At 36.3% G+C, this 19,088-nt stretch overlaps 2 protein-coding genes across 3 annotated transcripts in view; one reads left to right on the top strand and one right to left on the bottom strand.

Moving 5' to 3' along the window:
- LOC6047987 (coiled-coil domain-containing protein 63) overlaps positions 1 to 6,895 on the top strand; it is a 57,304-nt gene extending 50,409 nt beyond the window's left edge. For both annotated transcript variants that reach the window (XM_038259006.1, XM_038259005.1), the window contains exon 3: positions 6,347 to 6,895. In XM_038259006.1, the coding sequence (XP_038114934.1) occupies positions 6,347 to 6,741 (395 nt within the window). In that variant the 3' untranslated portion in view covers positions 6,742 to 6,895. The remainder of the gene's footprint in view (positions 1 to 6,346) is intronic.
- A 284-nt stretch (positions 6,896 to 7,179) lies between these two features.
- LOC6047986 (protein-S-isoprenylcysteine O-methyltransferase) lies at positions 7,180 to 15,140 on the bottom strand. Its single transcript, XM_038259007.1, has 4 exons — positions 14,937 to 15,140; positions 14,272 to 14,533; positions 14,101 to 14,210; positions 7,180 to 7,725 (listed from the first exon to the last, which is right to left on the bottom strand). Exons 1-4 carry the CDS (start codon positions 15,138 to 15,140, stop codon positions 7,435 to 7,437), a joined length of 867 nt encoding a protein of 288 aa, XP_038114935.1. The 3' UTR covers positions 7,180 to 7,434.
- Between the last annotated feature and the right edge of the window lie 3,948 nt (positions 15,141 to 19,088).

Genomic DNA, 19,088 nt, shown 5'->3' with positions numbered 1-19,088 from the left:
GAAATGTCCGCCCAAAAGGGGTGCTGCAAAAAAACTTTTTATTTTTTTAAAAAATCCCAACAAATCAGCAACGAATTACAAGTTTGATAGTCGAACTACACTTAAAAGTTGGTTTTGTTATTTGTTTTTACAAAACCGCATATTTTTTAACAAAAGTGCCAAAAATATTCTTTTGCCTCTTGGTGGCGCTTTGTGTTAGTATGTGTGTGGTCGATATTTGCGGACGTGCACGCAGAACACAGAACAGTGAGAACTAGCGAAAATGCCTCACTTTCTTCTGATACAAGTCGCCATATTGAAATTGCTTGAAAATTCATACCCGTGCCATCATCCTCAGAAATTTCAAGCAAAACAATGTAAAAGGTCCAAATTCAAAAATGTAAACAAACCAGATTTTCTCTGCAAACGATGCTAAGGGAGTTAAACTATCCCTACATATCGAGCAAAGTATGAAAAATATGATGTTTCTTTGAAAAATATCTATTTTACATAAGGCCAAAGTCAATTACATTTTGTTTGTTTTCAAAATCCTCATAGACCCTTTGCTTCTAACGTCCAATGTGGAAACTGATTTGTTTTGTTTTGAAATCGTGTTCGGCCCAGGGACAATCACGATTTTGTTTGCAAGCAACATTCCTCGTTTTTCTCAATGTTTTGAAAAATGAGATTGGACGTTTTACAATGTTTTGCTTGATTTGTTCTTAATTTAGTCAGGGGTGTCCATAAATGACGTTGTTTTCAAAACGGTCACAGTATTGCTCCACCTTCATCAAAGAGCTGTTTTTGAAAGATTATGAAAAACTGTTTTTTTTTTTTTTATTTGTTTTTGATGCATACTCATATTTGCAATTGAAAATGACTTGCCCATACACATTTGAAAAAAAAATCTTCATAATAACTCAGAAGAAGAGGTCAATTTAAAGTCTTACGATACTCAGCAAAATCCGGAAAAAGTGTTTATTTTATTTGGCAAAACTTTGTGGAGGCCTTCCCTTTAACTATTACATAAAATAATCATTTGAGGGATTCGCAATTTTTTCCGAAATGTTAGAAGATCATTTTCTAACTATTGATTAATTTGAAATATTTTGCCGATTTTTTTTTAACGAATAATAAAATCAAAATTTAAAATACACTCAACCCCCGGTGGTTGGTCACTTTTTCGTTTGACATTCTTTTAGTTTGTACCCCGTTGGTCAAACTAAAAACTGACGAACTGTCACTTTTTACACGGCACTCACACATACCATCAAACATATCGTTTGGTAGTAAGTGTGAGCTCTGTGTAAAGAGAGTGTCAAACTAAAAAGTGACCCCGTTCGTTTGATAACAGTTGGTGTCAAACCATCGGGGTTTCAGTGTATGTTATATTGTAAAACTGAATTTTGAAGTCATTACTAATATGTTTTCTAAATGTTCGATTCCTTCAATCTTTTTTGTGAGTATGAGTAATTTAATATACATAACAGCTTGATTTTTTGATTTTTGAACAGCTTGATTTCAAATTTATCGCCAAAACTTTAACATCGAAAAAATTTTAACGTTTTTCGTTCTGAATGGAAAAAAGCTAAACTTTTTTTACGTTTTGAAAATATGAAAAAAATATTACAATTGCAACAACTAATTCAAAGAAATTTGTTCATGTTATTACAAACATGTTTAAAAGATTAGAAATGTGGAGCAATTTTAAGAAATTTTGAACTTTTTTCAACAAGAATTGAAAATAATTTGATACTTTTGAGTTTGTTTAGAAATTTTGTTCGTTGTTTAACATTCATTAATTTAAAACATGTTTCTTTGGGTAAGAATTGCCTATTGTTTGAGGTTCTGGAAAAGTCGGCAATTCGAAATAGCCGTTACTCATGCGCCGCCGAGCGGTAAGGATTGGCGCATATGATGTGATATTAAAGTAATTTAAAGATCAAAGTTTATCTCTAACAACTATATTATGTTTCTAAATAATTACTGACATCGATGTTACAACTACCGCGGCCTAGCACTTAATAATGGAATCAATTCCCTGGTAAGACACTCGATGTCCCCCAGGGGAAACCCAAAAGCCCACATCAGCAAAGCTGGCCGTGTGCTGCAAAACTGCACCGCCGCGCGGAGCGTCTGTGCTGACGGTGTGAATAAAAGCACCTTTGGCCACTGTGCCCAACTCAAGTGAGGGTCTTTGCTATAATTTAAGTTAGGGTAGGTCGCACGGACTAAGTCCGGTGCATGTCCCCCCCCTTACCGAGCTTGAGCTTGGCCTTGAAGAGGCCGAGCTCAAGAGGTAAGACGCTGGAATAAAATAAGGTTTCGTGGATACTAAAGACATACTATCAACTATTTTTATTTTAAAGCTAATTATAGCCTAACCGTTATGATGGAGCTTCTTCGCGAACCGGCTTCTAAAATCGTGCAGATAGCCATTGGCGGGTCGGGCGTTTAGATAACTGGCTTAATTCCTGTTGTTTTCGGTGACACATCCATCGTCTACTATTCCTTTCGAACCCTCTGTACTAGATTTTGATTATTTTGCTCTTTCGTTGGGGCCTAGAACCAACTACGCCTTTTTTTTAATTGCTGTTATCGTTGATTGCGTAAGGTACTGTTTGCTAAAATACACTGCCACGAATCTTGATTATTTTGCTGTTTTGTTGGGGCCTAGAACCAACTACGCCTTTTTTTTGTTAAATAGTTTTGCAGTCTTAGCGTATTTGTATCTTCAGTAAAAGTCTTCGCTCTATCCATGGACCGACTTACGGGATGCTGTCCTTGCGTTTTAAGATTAAATTAAGATTGGCTCAAATTTTGCCATGCTCTTGTTTCTGGTGTCCGGGGTTCGAATTCTTCCTTTCGCTGTCTTGTAATAATGAATACTCCTTGGCGTCACAAATTCACCCGCTATCTAATGCCCGACAGTGCCATTTCGTGCTATCTGTCGCTCGAGCCCCTTGGCGAGCCCCCATCTGGTTCTGCGCGTGCCGTTTTATCCGTATGCTCAGGTGCAACTAAACCTATTCTGATTGATTCTTTTGTAAAAAACCATCCTAATGGCCTAATCGTTTTAAATCTACTCAAATTCCTCTTTGCTTTTAGTTTGAAATGTTCCGATTTACATATCATATTTAATTTTTTTATATATTGAATTATTTTTGAAAAGAAAAAAAAGGATTTGTTGAAACTACTCTTCTATTTTTAAAATGTTATAAATTCATATCAAGATATAATTCCAGCGTTTTAGTGTCATCAATGCGTTAAGTCGTCCTCCCCCTCTTTAAATGGTGTGCGTTTTTCCTCTGGTTGCTAATCCAAGGGATGCCTGAAATTTGTATGGAAAGAAAGAATAAAAACTTGCCACGAGGCATTAGTTCTATTATTAATGATATTTGTTTAACTGTTTGTTGTTTTCTAAGTTCCATAAAAAATATGCCCTAATTTTTTTTTTTTTTTTTTAATTTTTTTTGTTTTTTTTTTTTTTATTAAGGTTAACCCTTTTTTTGTACCTTAGCGGTTTTTCGATAAAATCCAATCTAGAGTCAAGTTCTGAGGAAATGTCTGTGTGTGCAGGATTGTGTTGATTATCTCACTACTGGCTGTACCGGTGTTGATAATAACGAACGAACGAAATAACGAAATAACGACACACTTAATTAAGTAGTTCCCAGCACAAACCGGGGAATAGTTAAAAAAAAAGGTACTTACCAGCACAATAGCACTGCTCCTAACGACACGTTGCACATTGTACTCTAAACTAAATTACTAAATTAATTTACGTTACCGACTGTCACCCGCCGAGCGGTAAGGATTGGCGCATATGATGTGATATTAAAGTAATTTAAAGATCAAAGTTTATCTCTAACAACTATATTATGTTTCTAAATAATTACTGACATCGATGTTACAACTACCGCGGCCTGAGAGACATGTTGTTTACGAGAAATTTAATTTACGTTTCGACTCTGCAATAAATTTTATTTTAAAATTACCTACTTGTTTTTTGTAACCTTTCAGGTTTTTAGAGATTAACAATTTTCTAGTAATTTGTAGAGCAAACAAAAAACTGGAGCTACTCATAGCTCAAATTTACATTATTTACACATTATGAAAAAAAACACGTTTTGTATATGAAACATTTAATCAAACACAGACAGTTAACCAGTATCCTTTTTTATATGGTTTGTAAAAGAACAAATAATTTCAAATTTGTGTTAAAACTGAAAAACGGCCTTGGAACGGACTATTTGTTTTCAGCCAAGCTAAAATAATGGAAAATGCTATAATTTTCGAAAAGAAAAAAAAGAAGTATTTATTGAAAAAATATATTTTACAATAAGGCCATTGCAAAAAAAAAATTGAAAATAAAAAAGTTTAAAAATTGAAAATACAAGCCATGGTTTCAAAATTTTAATGTAAAAAGTGTTTTAAAGTGCATTATACACCTGTCGAGATGTTCTGCCATCATGAGTTTCCTGAATGTCTAAGAATTGACAGTAATTTTATTTTTTTGCAAAAAAAAAATTTTGCGTTGCTGTACATTAGAATTTCATAAAATATTCAAAACATTTTTAAACAAGCCCAAACATGCTAGATGGATTTAAGATTATTTTGAGTTGATTAGATTTCTGTTTTCATGGACATTTTGAAGTTTTTTGGATTTTTTTTTTTTTGCCCCCTGACTTTTCAGACCAATTTTGAAGGAGGACATAAACTTGAAAAATCATTTGCAACGGCCTAATTGAATAAAAAAAAATCTATCTCCAAAAATTAAAAATTATATCAATACAAATTTAGAAATTCCAAAAATTTTATAAAATATTAACTTTGAAATAACAGAACGTTAAAAGGTCCTATAAACATATGAAAGACAATAGCTTATAGGACCTTTTTTTACAAAAAAAAAAAACTCTAGTTTTCAATGCAAAAAGTCATGGAAATTGCAGCAGAACAGTCGTTTTGCAATCATTAATTTTCAATAACATTTAGATTTGAAGATTTTTTTGCGGTTAAAAAACTTTTTTCGGTGCTTTTCAACAAAATTTTGCAAAAACTCCAAATATTTTTTAAAAGGGTCCTAAAATCCTATGTCAATTTGTATGTACAACAGTAAAAAATCCGATTGAAAGCCATTTCTGATCACTTTTTTTATTTTAATACAAAAAAAAAAATAATTGACCAGGCAACATTTTTTCGATGGACTATGGTCCCCTTGGAACATGCTGTCAAGTAGGACCTTTTCTGTCAAGAAGGACTGCGAGGTTAATTTTTTAAAATTGATTTTTTAAATCCAGTTTAGACTCTTTTCGGTCGTACAAAGGGTCATAGGATACTCAGAAAAATAATAATAATAAAAAATCTTTGGAATTTTCGAAATTTGTCGATGATTATTATCACAAAAAGTTTTTTTTCGCTTAATTTTTTTTTTATTCAAATCTTACATTTTTTTTTGAAAACTAATGATTGCAAAACAACTGTTCTAGTATAAAATGCCTTTTTAAACACTTTTGCAAATTTTGAAACTATGGCTTGTTATTTTAGTATTATATTTTTTTTATCTTTTTTCCACATCTTTTTTCTTTGTCTAATTTTTGATTGTCGGTTTTAGGTTTGACCCTTAAATTTCTCTAAAGTGATTTAGAATTTTTAAATCTAAGATGGCGACCAAAATGGCGGCGATGAAATATTGAGAACCAGTGTTGCAAAAGAGTGATAGAAAAGCTATCAATAGATTATCTCTGCACCAAAAATATCCGAGAGTATAGCGGCCGTCACTATAGCTTGTGAGATCTCTTCTTGTGTCTCGTGATTCCCAGCGATGTCATTCTCTCTCTATCACTCCTTCCCTTTTCCTCGACTATGCGCTCTCACCGCTGAGTCTCTCAACCTCTCCGAAAAATGCAATGAGAGAACGCGAGATGGCGAATATGAGCCGACCACGCATGACGCCCCTTCAAACTGCGTTTGCAAAATTGGTTTTGTGGCGGCTTTTGTGGTTAAACGCTGTTGCGGTAGGATGATCGTGGAAGCGAGAATGAGAGAGAAAAGGAAAATGTCAATCGCGAGTGGATAAACACAAAAACGTGTTCGGCTATGTTCGGCGCTGAGAGTTTCAATGAAGAGAGAAGAGCAGTTGTATTTGAGGCATGAATATTCAGGCGAGATAATTGTAGTTGCTGAGAGGTGATATTTTGATATTTTAACAACCCTGTTGAGAACATGCATTGGTTAATTTTATTTGACTAAAATGGGGTAGGATTTTTTTCTAAATGGTCCAATACTCACAATTTAATTTTTTTTTGTTTTTTGGTGTTTTTGAATACTCAGCCTCAAAAATTCGATTTCCCTCTTCCCTTTCCAGCCGAACAGATGGCCATCAACGAGTCCAAGGTGTCCTCGGTGGACGACAACATTGACACGCTGCGGCGGAACGAGCGCGAGGGCCGCGAATCGTCCGACGCGGCCTTCAACCTCAAGCAGGAGTGGGACGTCAAGCTGGACGAGCTGCTGCGGATGTCCGAGCGGATCTACAAGATGCTGCACTGCGACGAGGCGCCCATTCTGAACCTGCTGACGGCGCGCACCGTTACGCTGAACAACGCCAAGCTGTTTTTGGGCATTATCGAACGGCGGGTTGGGAATATAATTAGCAACGTGAACTACGTGGAACCGACGACGAAGATCCTGGGGAAGAAGGACCGGGTGCCGAACTTTAACGTGAAGGAGTCGGCCAAGATTCGGATTGAGAGGAATTAGAGAGGGGGGATTTGGTTTTTGGTTTTATTTATTTGAACTGTATTGTTTTAACTTTTAAACAAGAGTGTTGTGTGATTATTGCGCGTTTTTCACGTTCTTTGACTATGTTTCAGTAATATTTCGTTTGAAAAAATTGGGGCGATGCGTGACACAGAAGAATTTATTATGTCTATAAGTAAGCAAGAGTCTCTTCTGTTAGTTGGTTTAAGCTTGAATTGTCTGAATAAAGTTTCACCCTCTGTCTTTGAAATGAGTAACTTTTAGTTGGTTGGAAAACTTTTGATAGTTTCAGCAGTTTATGGTTTATTGATTGGAATAATCATTTAATTATTACGACTGTAACATTTGTAATAAGTTCTCTAAAGCTAAACGTCAACTGTGCAAACTGTTCCTTTTACGACCTAACAAACTTTTTGGTGGAACGAAAACGTTTGAGTATAAAAGAAGAAAAAAAAAGAATCATTCCTATTTACACATTTCTCACTCACTCGCTCAAACAATCGTCGACTCGTCGTACAAATTATCGTAGCTACCGGAATAGCGCCGATTGCGACCGTGGTAGAACCCACCCGTCATATTTCTGCGATCTTCATCCTCGTCTCCCCCCTCTTCCCTGCTATTTGTCCACCCATCTTCAAGCCGACCACCGCCCTCCACCTCGTCCGGCAGCTCGTCGCCGGCTCGCTCGATATATCACAGCTCCACCTTGTACCCCCTAATGAACGGCAGTCCCGTCGGCACTCGCTGCTTGTACTTGTAGTACTCCTCACCAAAAAAGTTCAGCAGCGTAATTTCCTCCATGAAGATGCGATCGTGGAAGAACTTCCAGCTGGCGACGGTGTAGATCACGAAGCACACCGGATTCGCGAGCACCACCTGCGTCCCGATCGACCACCAGAACCAGCCCACGTACGAGGGGTGGCGCATCAGGCCGTACACGCCGTCCGTGACCAGCTCGTGGCCCTGGGTGCGCTCGAACTGGACCTGGAAGGGGAAAGACAAAACTCTCATTAATAATTCGAACAATTTGAAATATTATATAAAATTTAGCAATAAGACCATCTCTTGGCATGGCAGATCTGACGGCGCACCGATAGATAAGCTTTTTTTTTATTTACAGTCCAGACGCGATTATCCGAAGACCTCGGAAAAATTTCACTTCGGATAACCGAATAAAGAATAAAAATTGGATGTCTTATTCTGCCGTTCTACGCATAATTGTCCCATGTTCAAAAAAGTGCAACTGAAAAAAACGCTGTTGAAATTTTTAGACCGATTTCTATGTTTCTACGCATAATTGTCCCGTGGGTTCCTATCCGTCCTATGTGTCCCTAATCGCCCCAGTTAGTAGTTTATCACTCTTATTTATGATCCTCTTGCTATACAATAGGTAAACAAGTCATAATGCTTCGTTAAACTAATGATTCTTTGAGAGAAAATACTTCGTGGGACAATTATGCGTAGAAGTGTAACGATGGGACAAACAGACTTGGTGTTGTTTTTGATGAGTTTCCGAACAAAGTACTAGATTTTATGTGTTTTTCTATAAGTATACGACAAACTAAACTTAAAAATGTCAAAAAGTCAAAATCGTCCAAAAATGACATGGGACAATTATGCGTAGAACGGCAGTATTGTTGATGGTTAAGCTTAACCCATAAACTACTCTAAAATGATTTAGAATTTTTAAATGCAAGATGGCATAACATATCGAAAAAAAAATTTTTTTTTCATTTTATAAAGCAATTTGCAAATTTCAAACATTAAGAAATAATTTGGGAAAAGTATTTTGAAAATCCAAATTTGCTCAAGCTCGTGAAAGTCAGTTTTAAGATTGAAAACTGGTTTCAAGAATTCTGTGCAAATTGAGTTTTTTCTCATTGTCTTATTTTGGGTCAATCATCTGGGAAGGAGCAAGGATCTGACACGCATGCAGTTTTCTGATGTCACCGTCAGAGGCGCTGTCAGTATTGTTTACGTGTGGTTTTTGAAAAGGTCGTATGAAATACATACATTATTTTACCAAATTATTTTTTTACTATCTTTTGCATATATATTTGAGATAATTACAAATATTACTTAAATTTCTCCACATTTAACAATAATAATATCAAAATAGTACAAAGTTTTTTTTTGACCATCCAAGCAATATATCACAAAACACTAAACTAAAAATAAAAAAGATTCAATTCTTTGAAACAACATAAGTAACGTTTGATTCCCAAAAAGCTTTTATAAACAACTCCAGGATTGCGCTATTAAAATACTCACTCAATTTCCGTCAAAAATGTTTTATACTAGTTTTAATTGAACACCAAAAAGGTGATAAGCCAACATAAGGTGTTCGATAGAATTAAATGCTGATCCCCAAGTTCAGGTCCGAGATTAAATGTAAATCTTTCTAAAGAAAAAAATAAACTGAAAAAAACTTTTAATTTTTGTCAATTATAACCGATGCGCATACGACCTTTTCAAATGCTACGCGCCAAAAATGCGCCAAATCTTGGTTCGATTTTGACTTCACTCGCCTTGTATGTGGATGACAGGGATGACAGCCGTGACGTAGCCGTGGGAAGGAACAACTTTTGAATTGATTAAAAATTAGGATGGTTCACGATTGTTACAGAAAACATTGTTAAGGCACCAAAATTTCATCTCGCAATCTACGCCTTCTACGACTAGCTTTATGAATAGCATCAGAGCAAGCCCTCAAAAAACACTTTTTTTCTAGCTAGAAATTCAGGGTTGATAAACTGTGAAATGGGGCAAGATAACAAAATTACTCATTTCGTTAAAAAGTGAAATGAAAAAAAGAAACTTGGATTGCTGTCTAAAAATGCACAAATTGACATAAAATTTGAATTTCTTACAGTTTTTACAGTTTTTACAGTGTTTACTGCTTAGTAAGCCTTTTTTAATAAAAAATGTTTTTTTAAGTGAGTCAGCCAAAAAATTTGTGCAGTCAAAAGTTGTTTTTTTAAAGCTTTTAAAAAGTAAATTTGTCATACTGAAAATAAAGATCGCAGCACTGCCCCTGATCGCATAAATGTCCCATATGAGCAATTCTCTACCAAAACCGGAAATGGATTTTATTTGTATTTTTTGATTTGGCTCAATCTTTGTGGGGGCCTTCCCTATGACCAAATAAACTATTTTGTGTGATTGGTTCACCCATACAAGTCTCCATACAATTTTGGCTGCTGTCCATACAAAAATGGTATGTAAATATTTAAACAGCTGTAACTTTTGAGTGAATTTTCTGATCAATTTGGTGTCTTCGGCAAAGTTGTAGGTATTGTTGAGGACTTTTGAGAAAAAATAGGTACACGGAAAAAAACGTGCAGATTTCTTAATCAACTTTTTTTCACTAAAACTCAATTTCCCAAAATACGTATTTTTTTTATTTTCGAGATTTTTTGATATGTTTTAGGGGACAAAAATCCGCAACTTTTGAGCCATAGAGAAACATGGTCAAAAAATCTGCCGCCGAGTTATGAATTTAAAAAAAAACTGTGATTTTTGGAAAAAATCGAAGTTTCATGCAAAAACAAGTTTGACATTATTTTTTAATGCAAAATTGAATTTGCAATCGAAAAGTACATTACAGATTTTTTGATAAAGGGCTCCGTTTTCAAGATATAGCCACCGAAAGTTTGATTTTAGCGAAATATTTGCAGTTTTACAATTTTTAAAAATAGTGACCATGAGAAACCACTTCTAAAAATATATTTTTTTGAAAGTTCAGAAAATTTGCTATAAAATTTTCTAAGAGACATTGAAGATTGGACCTCGGGTTGCTGAGATAGAGCCGCTAGAAAAAGAAACACGAAAATTGAAGTTTCCTTAATCTCACCAAAACAACCCACCTTTTTCTAATGACGATATTTCAGCAACCAATGGTCCGATTATCAATTTTAATACATGAAAAATTCGTAAAATTTTCCGATCTTTTCGAAAAAAATATTTTTAAATTTTTTAAATCAAGACTAGCATCTCAAATGGGCGTAATACTTTTCTTTAAATTCAGAATATCTATAATTCGATTCCCTTTAATTTGTGTTTTATTAGAATTTAACAGTTTTTATTCAGGATATTACATTTTCAATTCCGAGATTTAGAGAACCTTTCAACTTAAAAAAATCCTATTCCTTTGCAGGGAGGGTAGATATATCTAAGTTTACATTTTACAAGCTAATTGCTTTTTGAGGGAAAATACATTTTGAGACATTTTTTTAAGTTAATGAAGGAAACATGATTCTTATGACCATACGAAAATTATCGGTAATTTTTGGAAATTTCGGTTTTTGGGTTATGACTCATCAGGCCTGAAAGGGTTAAACCCATCCCATCGAACATCACAGACCTGTAAAAATATACAAAAATGACTCGAAGAGAATCATGAACTTAAAAGATTCCAGAAAAGCGTGCACCTTGATTTTTTCAAAAATATTCAGACACTGCCGACACTTGCATACAGTCCAAATATATGTGGAAGGAGCGAACCACACTAAAGGAGCCATTACACTACCGCAAACAAACAAACAAACTCGCACTTTTTTCGTGTTTGACCGTTTGCCAAACTCGCAAACAAGGCAACGTGTATGCAGGCTGAAAAAAAAAGTCTATGCAAGCCATGAAAATGTAAAATTATTGACAACCCGAAGAGATTTCTAAGGCAAAACAAATTTTTGGCTGCTGTCAAAGGTTGGCTTGAGTTTTCAGCTGACTTTTCGGGAAATTTTCAAAACAAACCAAGTTGACAGCCAATAAACGTAGAATTTCAGCTCAACCTGCTGATTTTCACACCGCGGTAGTTCGCCGGCTATAATCTCAAGTCAGTCGAAGCGAAAGAGAAGAGTGATTTTATCTCGCAATAAGCAATATGTAGGGGAAATATGCCCATTTTAAGCCTAACAAGCGGTCGTGGTTTAATGATGCTGGAAAATCTGGACGAGTAGAGCAACTTTCTATGAACATTTCTGTTTATTTTCACTGTAATTAAAAGTTCTGCTATTCCTTTTACAGGCATTAAAAAAAAATATTTCAAAAATGCATTCTAATCAGTCGAGTACATTGGGACACGCCCATTTTTCTATTTTCAGCTTAGTTCTTTTTTTCTTCCGGAGCTCTTTTGGGTCTGCTTAGTGCTGCCAAAATTGATGAAATTTTATGCGAACACTCACGAAAAGTAGCATTTATAGCAAAAGTTTCCTGGCAGCACTTGCTCACTCCAACAAGCGCTGCACCAGCATGTTGGTGGTGTTGGTGGCCACCCTTTGTTCTTTATTTGCCTTCGCTCCTCGCTCGGTTTTCTTCAGCCTTCGATTGGAATGGGTCGTCAAAAGTCAAACGTCAAAAGACTTAGCGCTTGCTAATTATTTACATTTTTCGGGATTATTTTTCAAGTGAGTGACTAAGTAATGGTCAAAAGAACATGTTGCCGGTAGTTGGAAGCAATTTTATATCTTAAGCGCTTTGAAATCGTTAGCGCAAGTGAAAAGATATTGATGGCGACTTTCGTTAACATTCCAACGCCCAAGGCTCTAAAAAAGTTGGAACGGTAACTTCAACTCGCTGGTTCTCGGGCCTAACTCAACCAATCAAGATGATTCTTCTTTCCAGTGATTTGTTAGAATGTCTAGATAATTCTAGAACTTTGCAGAACTTAATTTGATCAAATCTGTAATTTTTGCGATCAAAAATATCGTTCCAACTTTTTTTTTCGCGTGTAAAAAAAAATTCGCCAAAAATTCCGCGGAGGTAGTCTTTTTAAAAAAGGTGGAACGATGTTTTCGGTCGCAGAAATTACAGATTTGATCAAATTAAGTTCTGCAAAGTTCTAGAATCATCTAGACATCCTAACAAATCACCGGAAAGAAGAGTCATCTTGATTGGTTGAGTTAGGCCCGAGAACCAGCGAGTTGAAGTTACCGTTCCACCTTTTTTGGGAGGCTTGGGCGTCCGTGTAAGTTGGACATGCGTTGGGCGTTCCAGTGTTAAGCAGTTAAGCTCTCATCTTGCGTGTGGATGTGTGTGCCACCAAAATGATGAGAAATGGTCTCGCAAAATAGAAATTATGATCAAAAGTGCATTAAATTTGATCTTTTTGGCCAGTAAACGGCATGAATTTGCGTGCTTACTCGAGGCGATGCAGTTGCTGGTGAGTTTATAGCCCAAATAGAATTTTTGGAGCTTTAATCGAGCATCAAACTCTCCATATGAGGAAGATAGGTGTTTGATTAGAAAGGGTTTATTTCCCCTATGCAAAGCAAAGCTAGTAATTTTCTCTTGTTAAATATTCTCAGTACATTTTCCTGTATTTTGCTCTGTTATTACACGCAGAAAAATGTTTTGTAGAATCAGCCTGTACGAGGTTTGAATCAACAAAATTTTTGTTGAATATAATCAACGCCGATTTTGCGTTGAAACAAAACTTGATTTTCTCGATTCCACAAAAGTCTTTTGTTGTTTTGAAAAAGCTGCTTTGACGTTTAGCGTTGATTCAACAAAAAATATGATTTTCAAATCAACAAAACGTTTTGTTGATTCAAATATGCCTTATTTTTCTGCGTGTAGAAGTTGTTTTTAACAACTAACCATAACATCTTAATAACATAAATTGGTATTGATGATATAATTGCCGTCAACTCGGGTCTTGACAAAAACATCACCCTTTTAAAAAATGCCTCTGCAATTCTTTTTTGTAGGTTTTCAATTTTGTATTGCTTTTTTTTTTTTTTTTTTTTGATAATACTTTATCAGTTTTTTTGTTGTGATATCTAATGATCCGTTTTTTTTGCCTAAATGTTTTTGAATACGGATTTAGAAACACAAAAAAAACTTAAAATAGGAAAAGAGTTTTCAGAAAAATAGGTCCATGGAAATATACAATAACACGAAATTAAATTCTTAAAACATGTGTAGGGAAACCCAAACAATGCATCTTGGAGTTTTGGATGGTGAAAAATCAGGTTAAACAAATTTTTTTTGTGCGATTTTCTGCACTTTTTAATATATATAAATTTGCAACTGATATCAATCCTTAGATTTTAAAAGGAGTAAAATTATAAGGTATTTTTATAGATAGAATTCATTCCGAGATATCGCCAGTTGAATGAGGATTCGTTTTCTCCGTTTTTCAAACGTTTATAAAAATTTAAATTACTGGCCATGGTTTCGACATTTGAATGAAAAAGTGTGTCGACGGGCTGTCACAAACTGCACAAACCTTAAATGTGGATATAGAGAATTCATGGACAAAGTTTGACCGAAATAAAAACAAAAATCAATCGGTCATCCATTTTTCCGAAACTCGTTCTGCCATACAATTATTTCTTGGTGTCTATTGCTTCTACTTACAATGTGACTAAAGTTCTTGCTCGCAGTAATCATCGCGAGCTTTCGCAGAATTTCGCCTCCCAGACACAGCACCAGTCCAAGAATCCACAAAATATAGTGTATTTTCATTTCTGAAAAATAATCAATAAGTTAGAAAATAATGAATCTCAAATACCCCCTCCCTGAACTCACCCGGAAAGAAGTACACCTCGACAAAGAACTCCAACCAACTCGCTCCGGCCGCCAGCGCATAATGAATCGAATGGTTCAAGATGAACGAATCCGGCGACAGGGTTTTCGGATTGCAGAACGCAATCCCCAGATACTCCGAGTAGTGGAAGACGGCCATCAGCGTGCCGTACACCCCGAACGACCGGTACTCGTCCGCGCCAGCCTGGAAGATGACCACTCCGAGCGCGAACACCGCCCCCAGGAAGGTGGCCCGGACGGCGACCTGGCCGGAAGGGGAGAATTAGTTGCGTTCAAGTTGCTTAAAATTAAAAACCCGACTCATTATGTTGCGTAAATAGCCAGAGACCCATTCTAAAAATATCTTCTTTGGAAATAGTCTGTAATCGATTTTATTTTTTTCTCTTCGAGTTTAACACTCTTTTCACTCAAGAAAAGCTTGAAAAAAGAAACTGCTACATATCAACCCGAGACCGTTCATGTTTGCGTGAATAAATTTTAAATGAGATGTAAACAAAGAGGCTGTGTACGGCCAGATTTCGATGAAGTCATCAGGAAAACCCTTTCGCCTCCCGTGTGCCCCTCCGACCTACCCGTGAAGCTGGTGTTTATTTTGAGTCATTTTCCTAAGAGATAAATAAAATTCTTTCCTCTATCTTTAAACTCACCTGATAATCCTTGGTGGCAAACTTAAGCCAGATGACGACGTTCAGTCCCAGGTAGTACACGGCCAGCAGGACGACCCGGGCCCAAAAACCGGCCCACTCCGGATCGGCAAAGATGCCCAAATCGAAGAAGACCCACAGCAGCGCCAGGCTGAAGATTGCACTGACGAAGCAGTACAAACTCAGCCGGCCCTCGTAGCAAAGCATTTTATTCGTTGCTTACGCTAGTAAATATCGGTTTTCAAAATAAAAATAAACCTTTGAACCTTTGCACCTTTATTTTATTATTATTTTCGTCTTTGCTAAAACCCTAATCCAACGTCACCATATTGAGCGAATTGTTTACTATTTTTCAGCTTCAGGAAATTTAAATAAAAAATAACTTTATGCTCCACCCACGTCGAACTTTTGCTCACACCAACTGAACGCGACGTTCCACTAATCTACGGAAGGTTAACTCTATCGATTAAGCCCGTTCTAGCGAAAAATCCAAACAGATGCGACGATTTAACTGAACTGCAGGGCGAAAATTTAAAGCCAAAGGAGTGATCCGCAGCTCTCGGCGGTGACGTTTTTGTTGGCGTTTCGTTTTGATTCGGCGTTCGTAACTTTTTTGCATGTACTTTTGTTTTGACAGTTTTGCTGCAGCGTGCACGGATAATTAGAAAAATAAAGAAATGGGTTAATTTGAGTAAACTTTGTTGATATTTTGAATAAAAATTACTTATTTTCGGATGCAATTATAAGTGTTCGCCTAAGTAAAAAAAAAGGCAAAAACTTTTATCTTATCTTTCAAACATTTTTTTTAATATGTTTTGTTTGATTTGGAGCAATATTTTAAAATAAAGCTAAAACCATTGCAAAATTTCTGAGATTCGTAAGGCTGCGAAGAATATTTTTCAAAATTGATTTAAGATATAAGGCTTTCTAGGCCCAGTGAAAAAAATATAATTTAACCCAAAAATGACGAACTTCTCGTCACAGTGTACTGAAGCAAACATTGATCGAGCTCGAGCTGTCACTGCCCTGTGAAGTATGTTTTCTGACATATCGGGCGGCCAGTCAAAAAAACCATCTAGAAGTCGCCGGACAAAAAACTTTTGCTAGAAAGAGATAGGAAACCTGATGCAAACAAACGTCCAGCTGTAATGTAAACATACTTTGAATGTATTGGTAAATCTCTGACTAGAAAGCCTTATATTGTTGAATCTTTGTGGTCGTACAAAAGGTTATTGCGATCAGAAAAAAAGCTTTATCGTTGTGAACAATAATATCAGCTATTAATACCTAATTTTAGGAACAAATTCATCCACAACCTCGTCCACAACTCAAAAAATCCAAAATTCTATAATTAACAAACAGAATTGAAAATTGGAACAATGCAAAAAAAATCAAAAATTCAAAACATTGTAATTTAATAAATTAATAAAAAGCATTAAGATCAGTTAATAAAAGTAACTCAAATATTTAACTATAAGACATTGCAAAATTAAAATTTTCAAATATTAAAATGTTTAAATCTAGTCTTTTTTTAAGATCAAAGTCAAATGCCATTAATAAAGGTATGAGGGTGATTCACTGAATTTTTACATTTTGTTAAAGGACCTAAGAAAAAATCCAGAATATGAAATTACTATAATTTTTTTAAAGATTATTATTTTTATTTTATTTTTTTTTTGAATTTTTAAGCTTCGAATTTAAGATCATAGTGTCTTGAATTATTTTCAATTGACAACTTATGAATTTCAGAATTTTATAATTTTTGTTGGATTGAATTTTTAAACAAAGCTTTTGAACTTTATGCATTTAATAATATTAAAAAAATATTTTTTTAAGGTTTTCAACCTTAAATTTTGTATGTTTTTTTTATTTTTTTTTTAATTTAAGCAAGATTTAATATTTCAATGTTTTCAATGATAAATAATTAAAATTTTTAAATGTTACATTTTTTATTTTTTCATTTTATGAATTGAAAATGTATGGATTGAAAACTTAAGAATTTAAAATGTTTCAATAAAAAACATTTCAATCAAAATTTTTTTAATTGAATTTTTTAACTAAGCTTTTTGAATTTAAATTTGCTGAAATTTTTTTTTTTGATTAAAATTTTTCAATTTGAAATTTTGAATTTGAAATTTTAATTTTAATTTTTGAATTTAAAACTTCAACATAAATTTTTTAATTGGGGGGGAGCAAAAACATAAAAGAAAAATATACATTTACCCAAGCATTTACCCATAGACTAATAAAAGACTATACAGTGGGATCTGAACCATGACTCAACCTTTTTATGACCCCTCGGCACGGCCGGTTCACTGTCAAAAATGACAGATCAAAATGTCAAGAACTGGCTCCACTGACGATTTTCTGACGTTTCTTTTTTTTTTGTTTTGATTGGTGAATCTAAACAAACACACACATTCGATTTATTTGAGGATGCATTTGCCATCCCAATAATATCGGAGAACCGGAACAACCGACAGGTTTTTCAGGCTGATCGCCATAATTTTTTAATTTAATTTTAATTTTGCCTTCTATTTCCGTCGATTTCGTAATAAGTCGCCGATGGAACAAATGGCCATTCGGCATCGGTTCCGGGTTGATCAGCAGGTGCTGCATGCGGTCATGTAACATCCCTTGGTACTTCCGATTACCGGTTTCACAAGAAATTAAGCACGCGAGAGCAACGATTGCAAAAGGCTTGTGTGCTTCCCGGAATGAACACGATGGTGGTCGGTGTGAAAGCTTCCGGTTCCGGTACACGGAACCCCGGGGAAAGTCGTAGAATCGAACGTATTTGAACCGATCGGAACCAGGATACGCTGAAGCTTTTCTTAGACGCAAGCCCTCCTGATTAGAATGCTGTCCAACTCCACCTTACAGGACATTTCCAACCAAGGTTCCAACTGATATAGCCAAGGGGGTTGACACATCAAATATTTTCATTCGAATCATTCCGTTCATTCCAGAATGAAACCAGAATGATGTTGGAATGATGCCAATTTTTCTGATTCTTCCTAATATAAATTTTGCGTGTTGAGCTGGGAAATGTCATTGCATTTTTTGTGCCGAAACGTAAACAAACGGCAAAAATCCTTCTCAGGGCCAATAAATCCGTGTTCCCGTAGGTTGCATCGTATGTTCCGTCGTCGGTCGCAGTGAAATGTGTGGGCACGACAAAATGGGACGGGTGGTGGTTGCTACAGTCCACCGTAACCTGGAATAAGTGGCGATGACGACTGGGGGACGTCGGATTGGGCTATCACTGATCGGAGAGTATAGCCACAGTGGTGTCCACTTTTGAGGGGGAAAGCCGCGGAGCAGGCTCTCCTGGTTCCCAGTTCCAAGTGTGAATCTGTTCACATTCGAAGGTCTTCGAAGTATTTTCTTTTATTTACAAGTTAGATGCTCTTAACAACGAGTTCTCTTTCAGAAACTTGACTTGAACAATACATCTCCGGCACGTCCATCGTTATTTACCTTCTCCGTCAAAGGAACAACACTCCATAAACAATCCGGCGGGTCATTGCGGTAACAGCGGGAGGCTGGCCCTTCCGACGAAAAACCCACCAGCAGCAGTCAAACAGCGCCACTCTGCCTCATCCCAGGACCCCTTTCAACGCGGTGCTCGACCCGCGGACTGACGCAGATCTGCAAGCTTCTCCGCCCTCCGCGCTATCTAGGGTCATGACGTGACGGCCAAAGTGCTGGCCATCAACAACGAAGCCGTGATGCCGCAAATGCAACCGCCACCCTTCAACGAACCATGCTCAACCCGGAAATGGAACCGCTAAAGTACAAGTAGTGGAACGACAGCGAACGGAGCATCTCCTATGAGCCGGACGATCTCTACATCGATCCACCGAAGCTGGCCGAAGCGTCGAACGGAGGAGTGGCCATCGCGAGAAGTTACGAGGTGTAGTCGATCGACGTGGCCTACCGGAAGGTCTTCCTGACTACTGGTGACGAGGCGTGGCCGAAAACTTGCTAGTGTTCGTCACGGTGCCGCTGGCCGTCTATGATCATCTGAAGACACTCAAGAGTATGAATGACTTCGAAGAACTCAGCCAGAAGCTGAAGCCCGGCAGCAAAGTGGCCATCATACCAGCTCATACACGAGGAGGGAAACACGGGCAAGAACTGGCCGGAATATCT

This window comes from Culex quinquefasciatus, chromosome 3 (assembly GCF_015732765.1).
Source record: "Culex quinquefasciatus strain JHB chromosome 3, VPISU_Cqui_1.0_pri_paternal, whole genome shotgun sequence".
In the NCBI taxonomy this organism is placed as follows: domain Eukaryota; kingdom Metazoa; phylum Arthropoda; class Insecta; order Diptera; family Culicidae; genus Culex; species Culex quinquefasciatus.
Note: the sequence above shows the minus strand (reverse complement) of the source record. Positions and strands in the feature narration are given on the sequence as shown.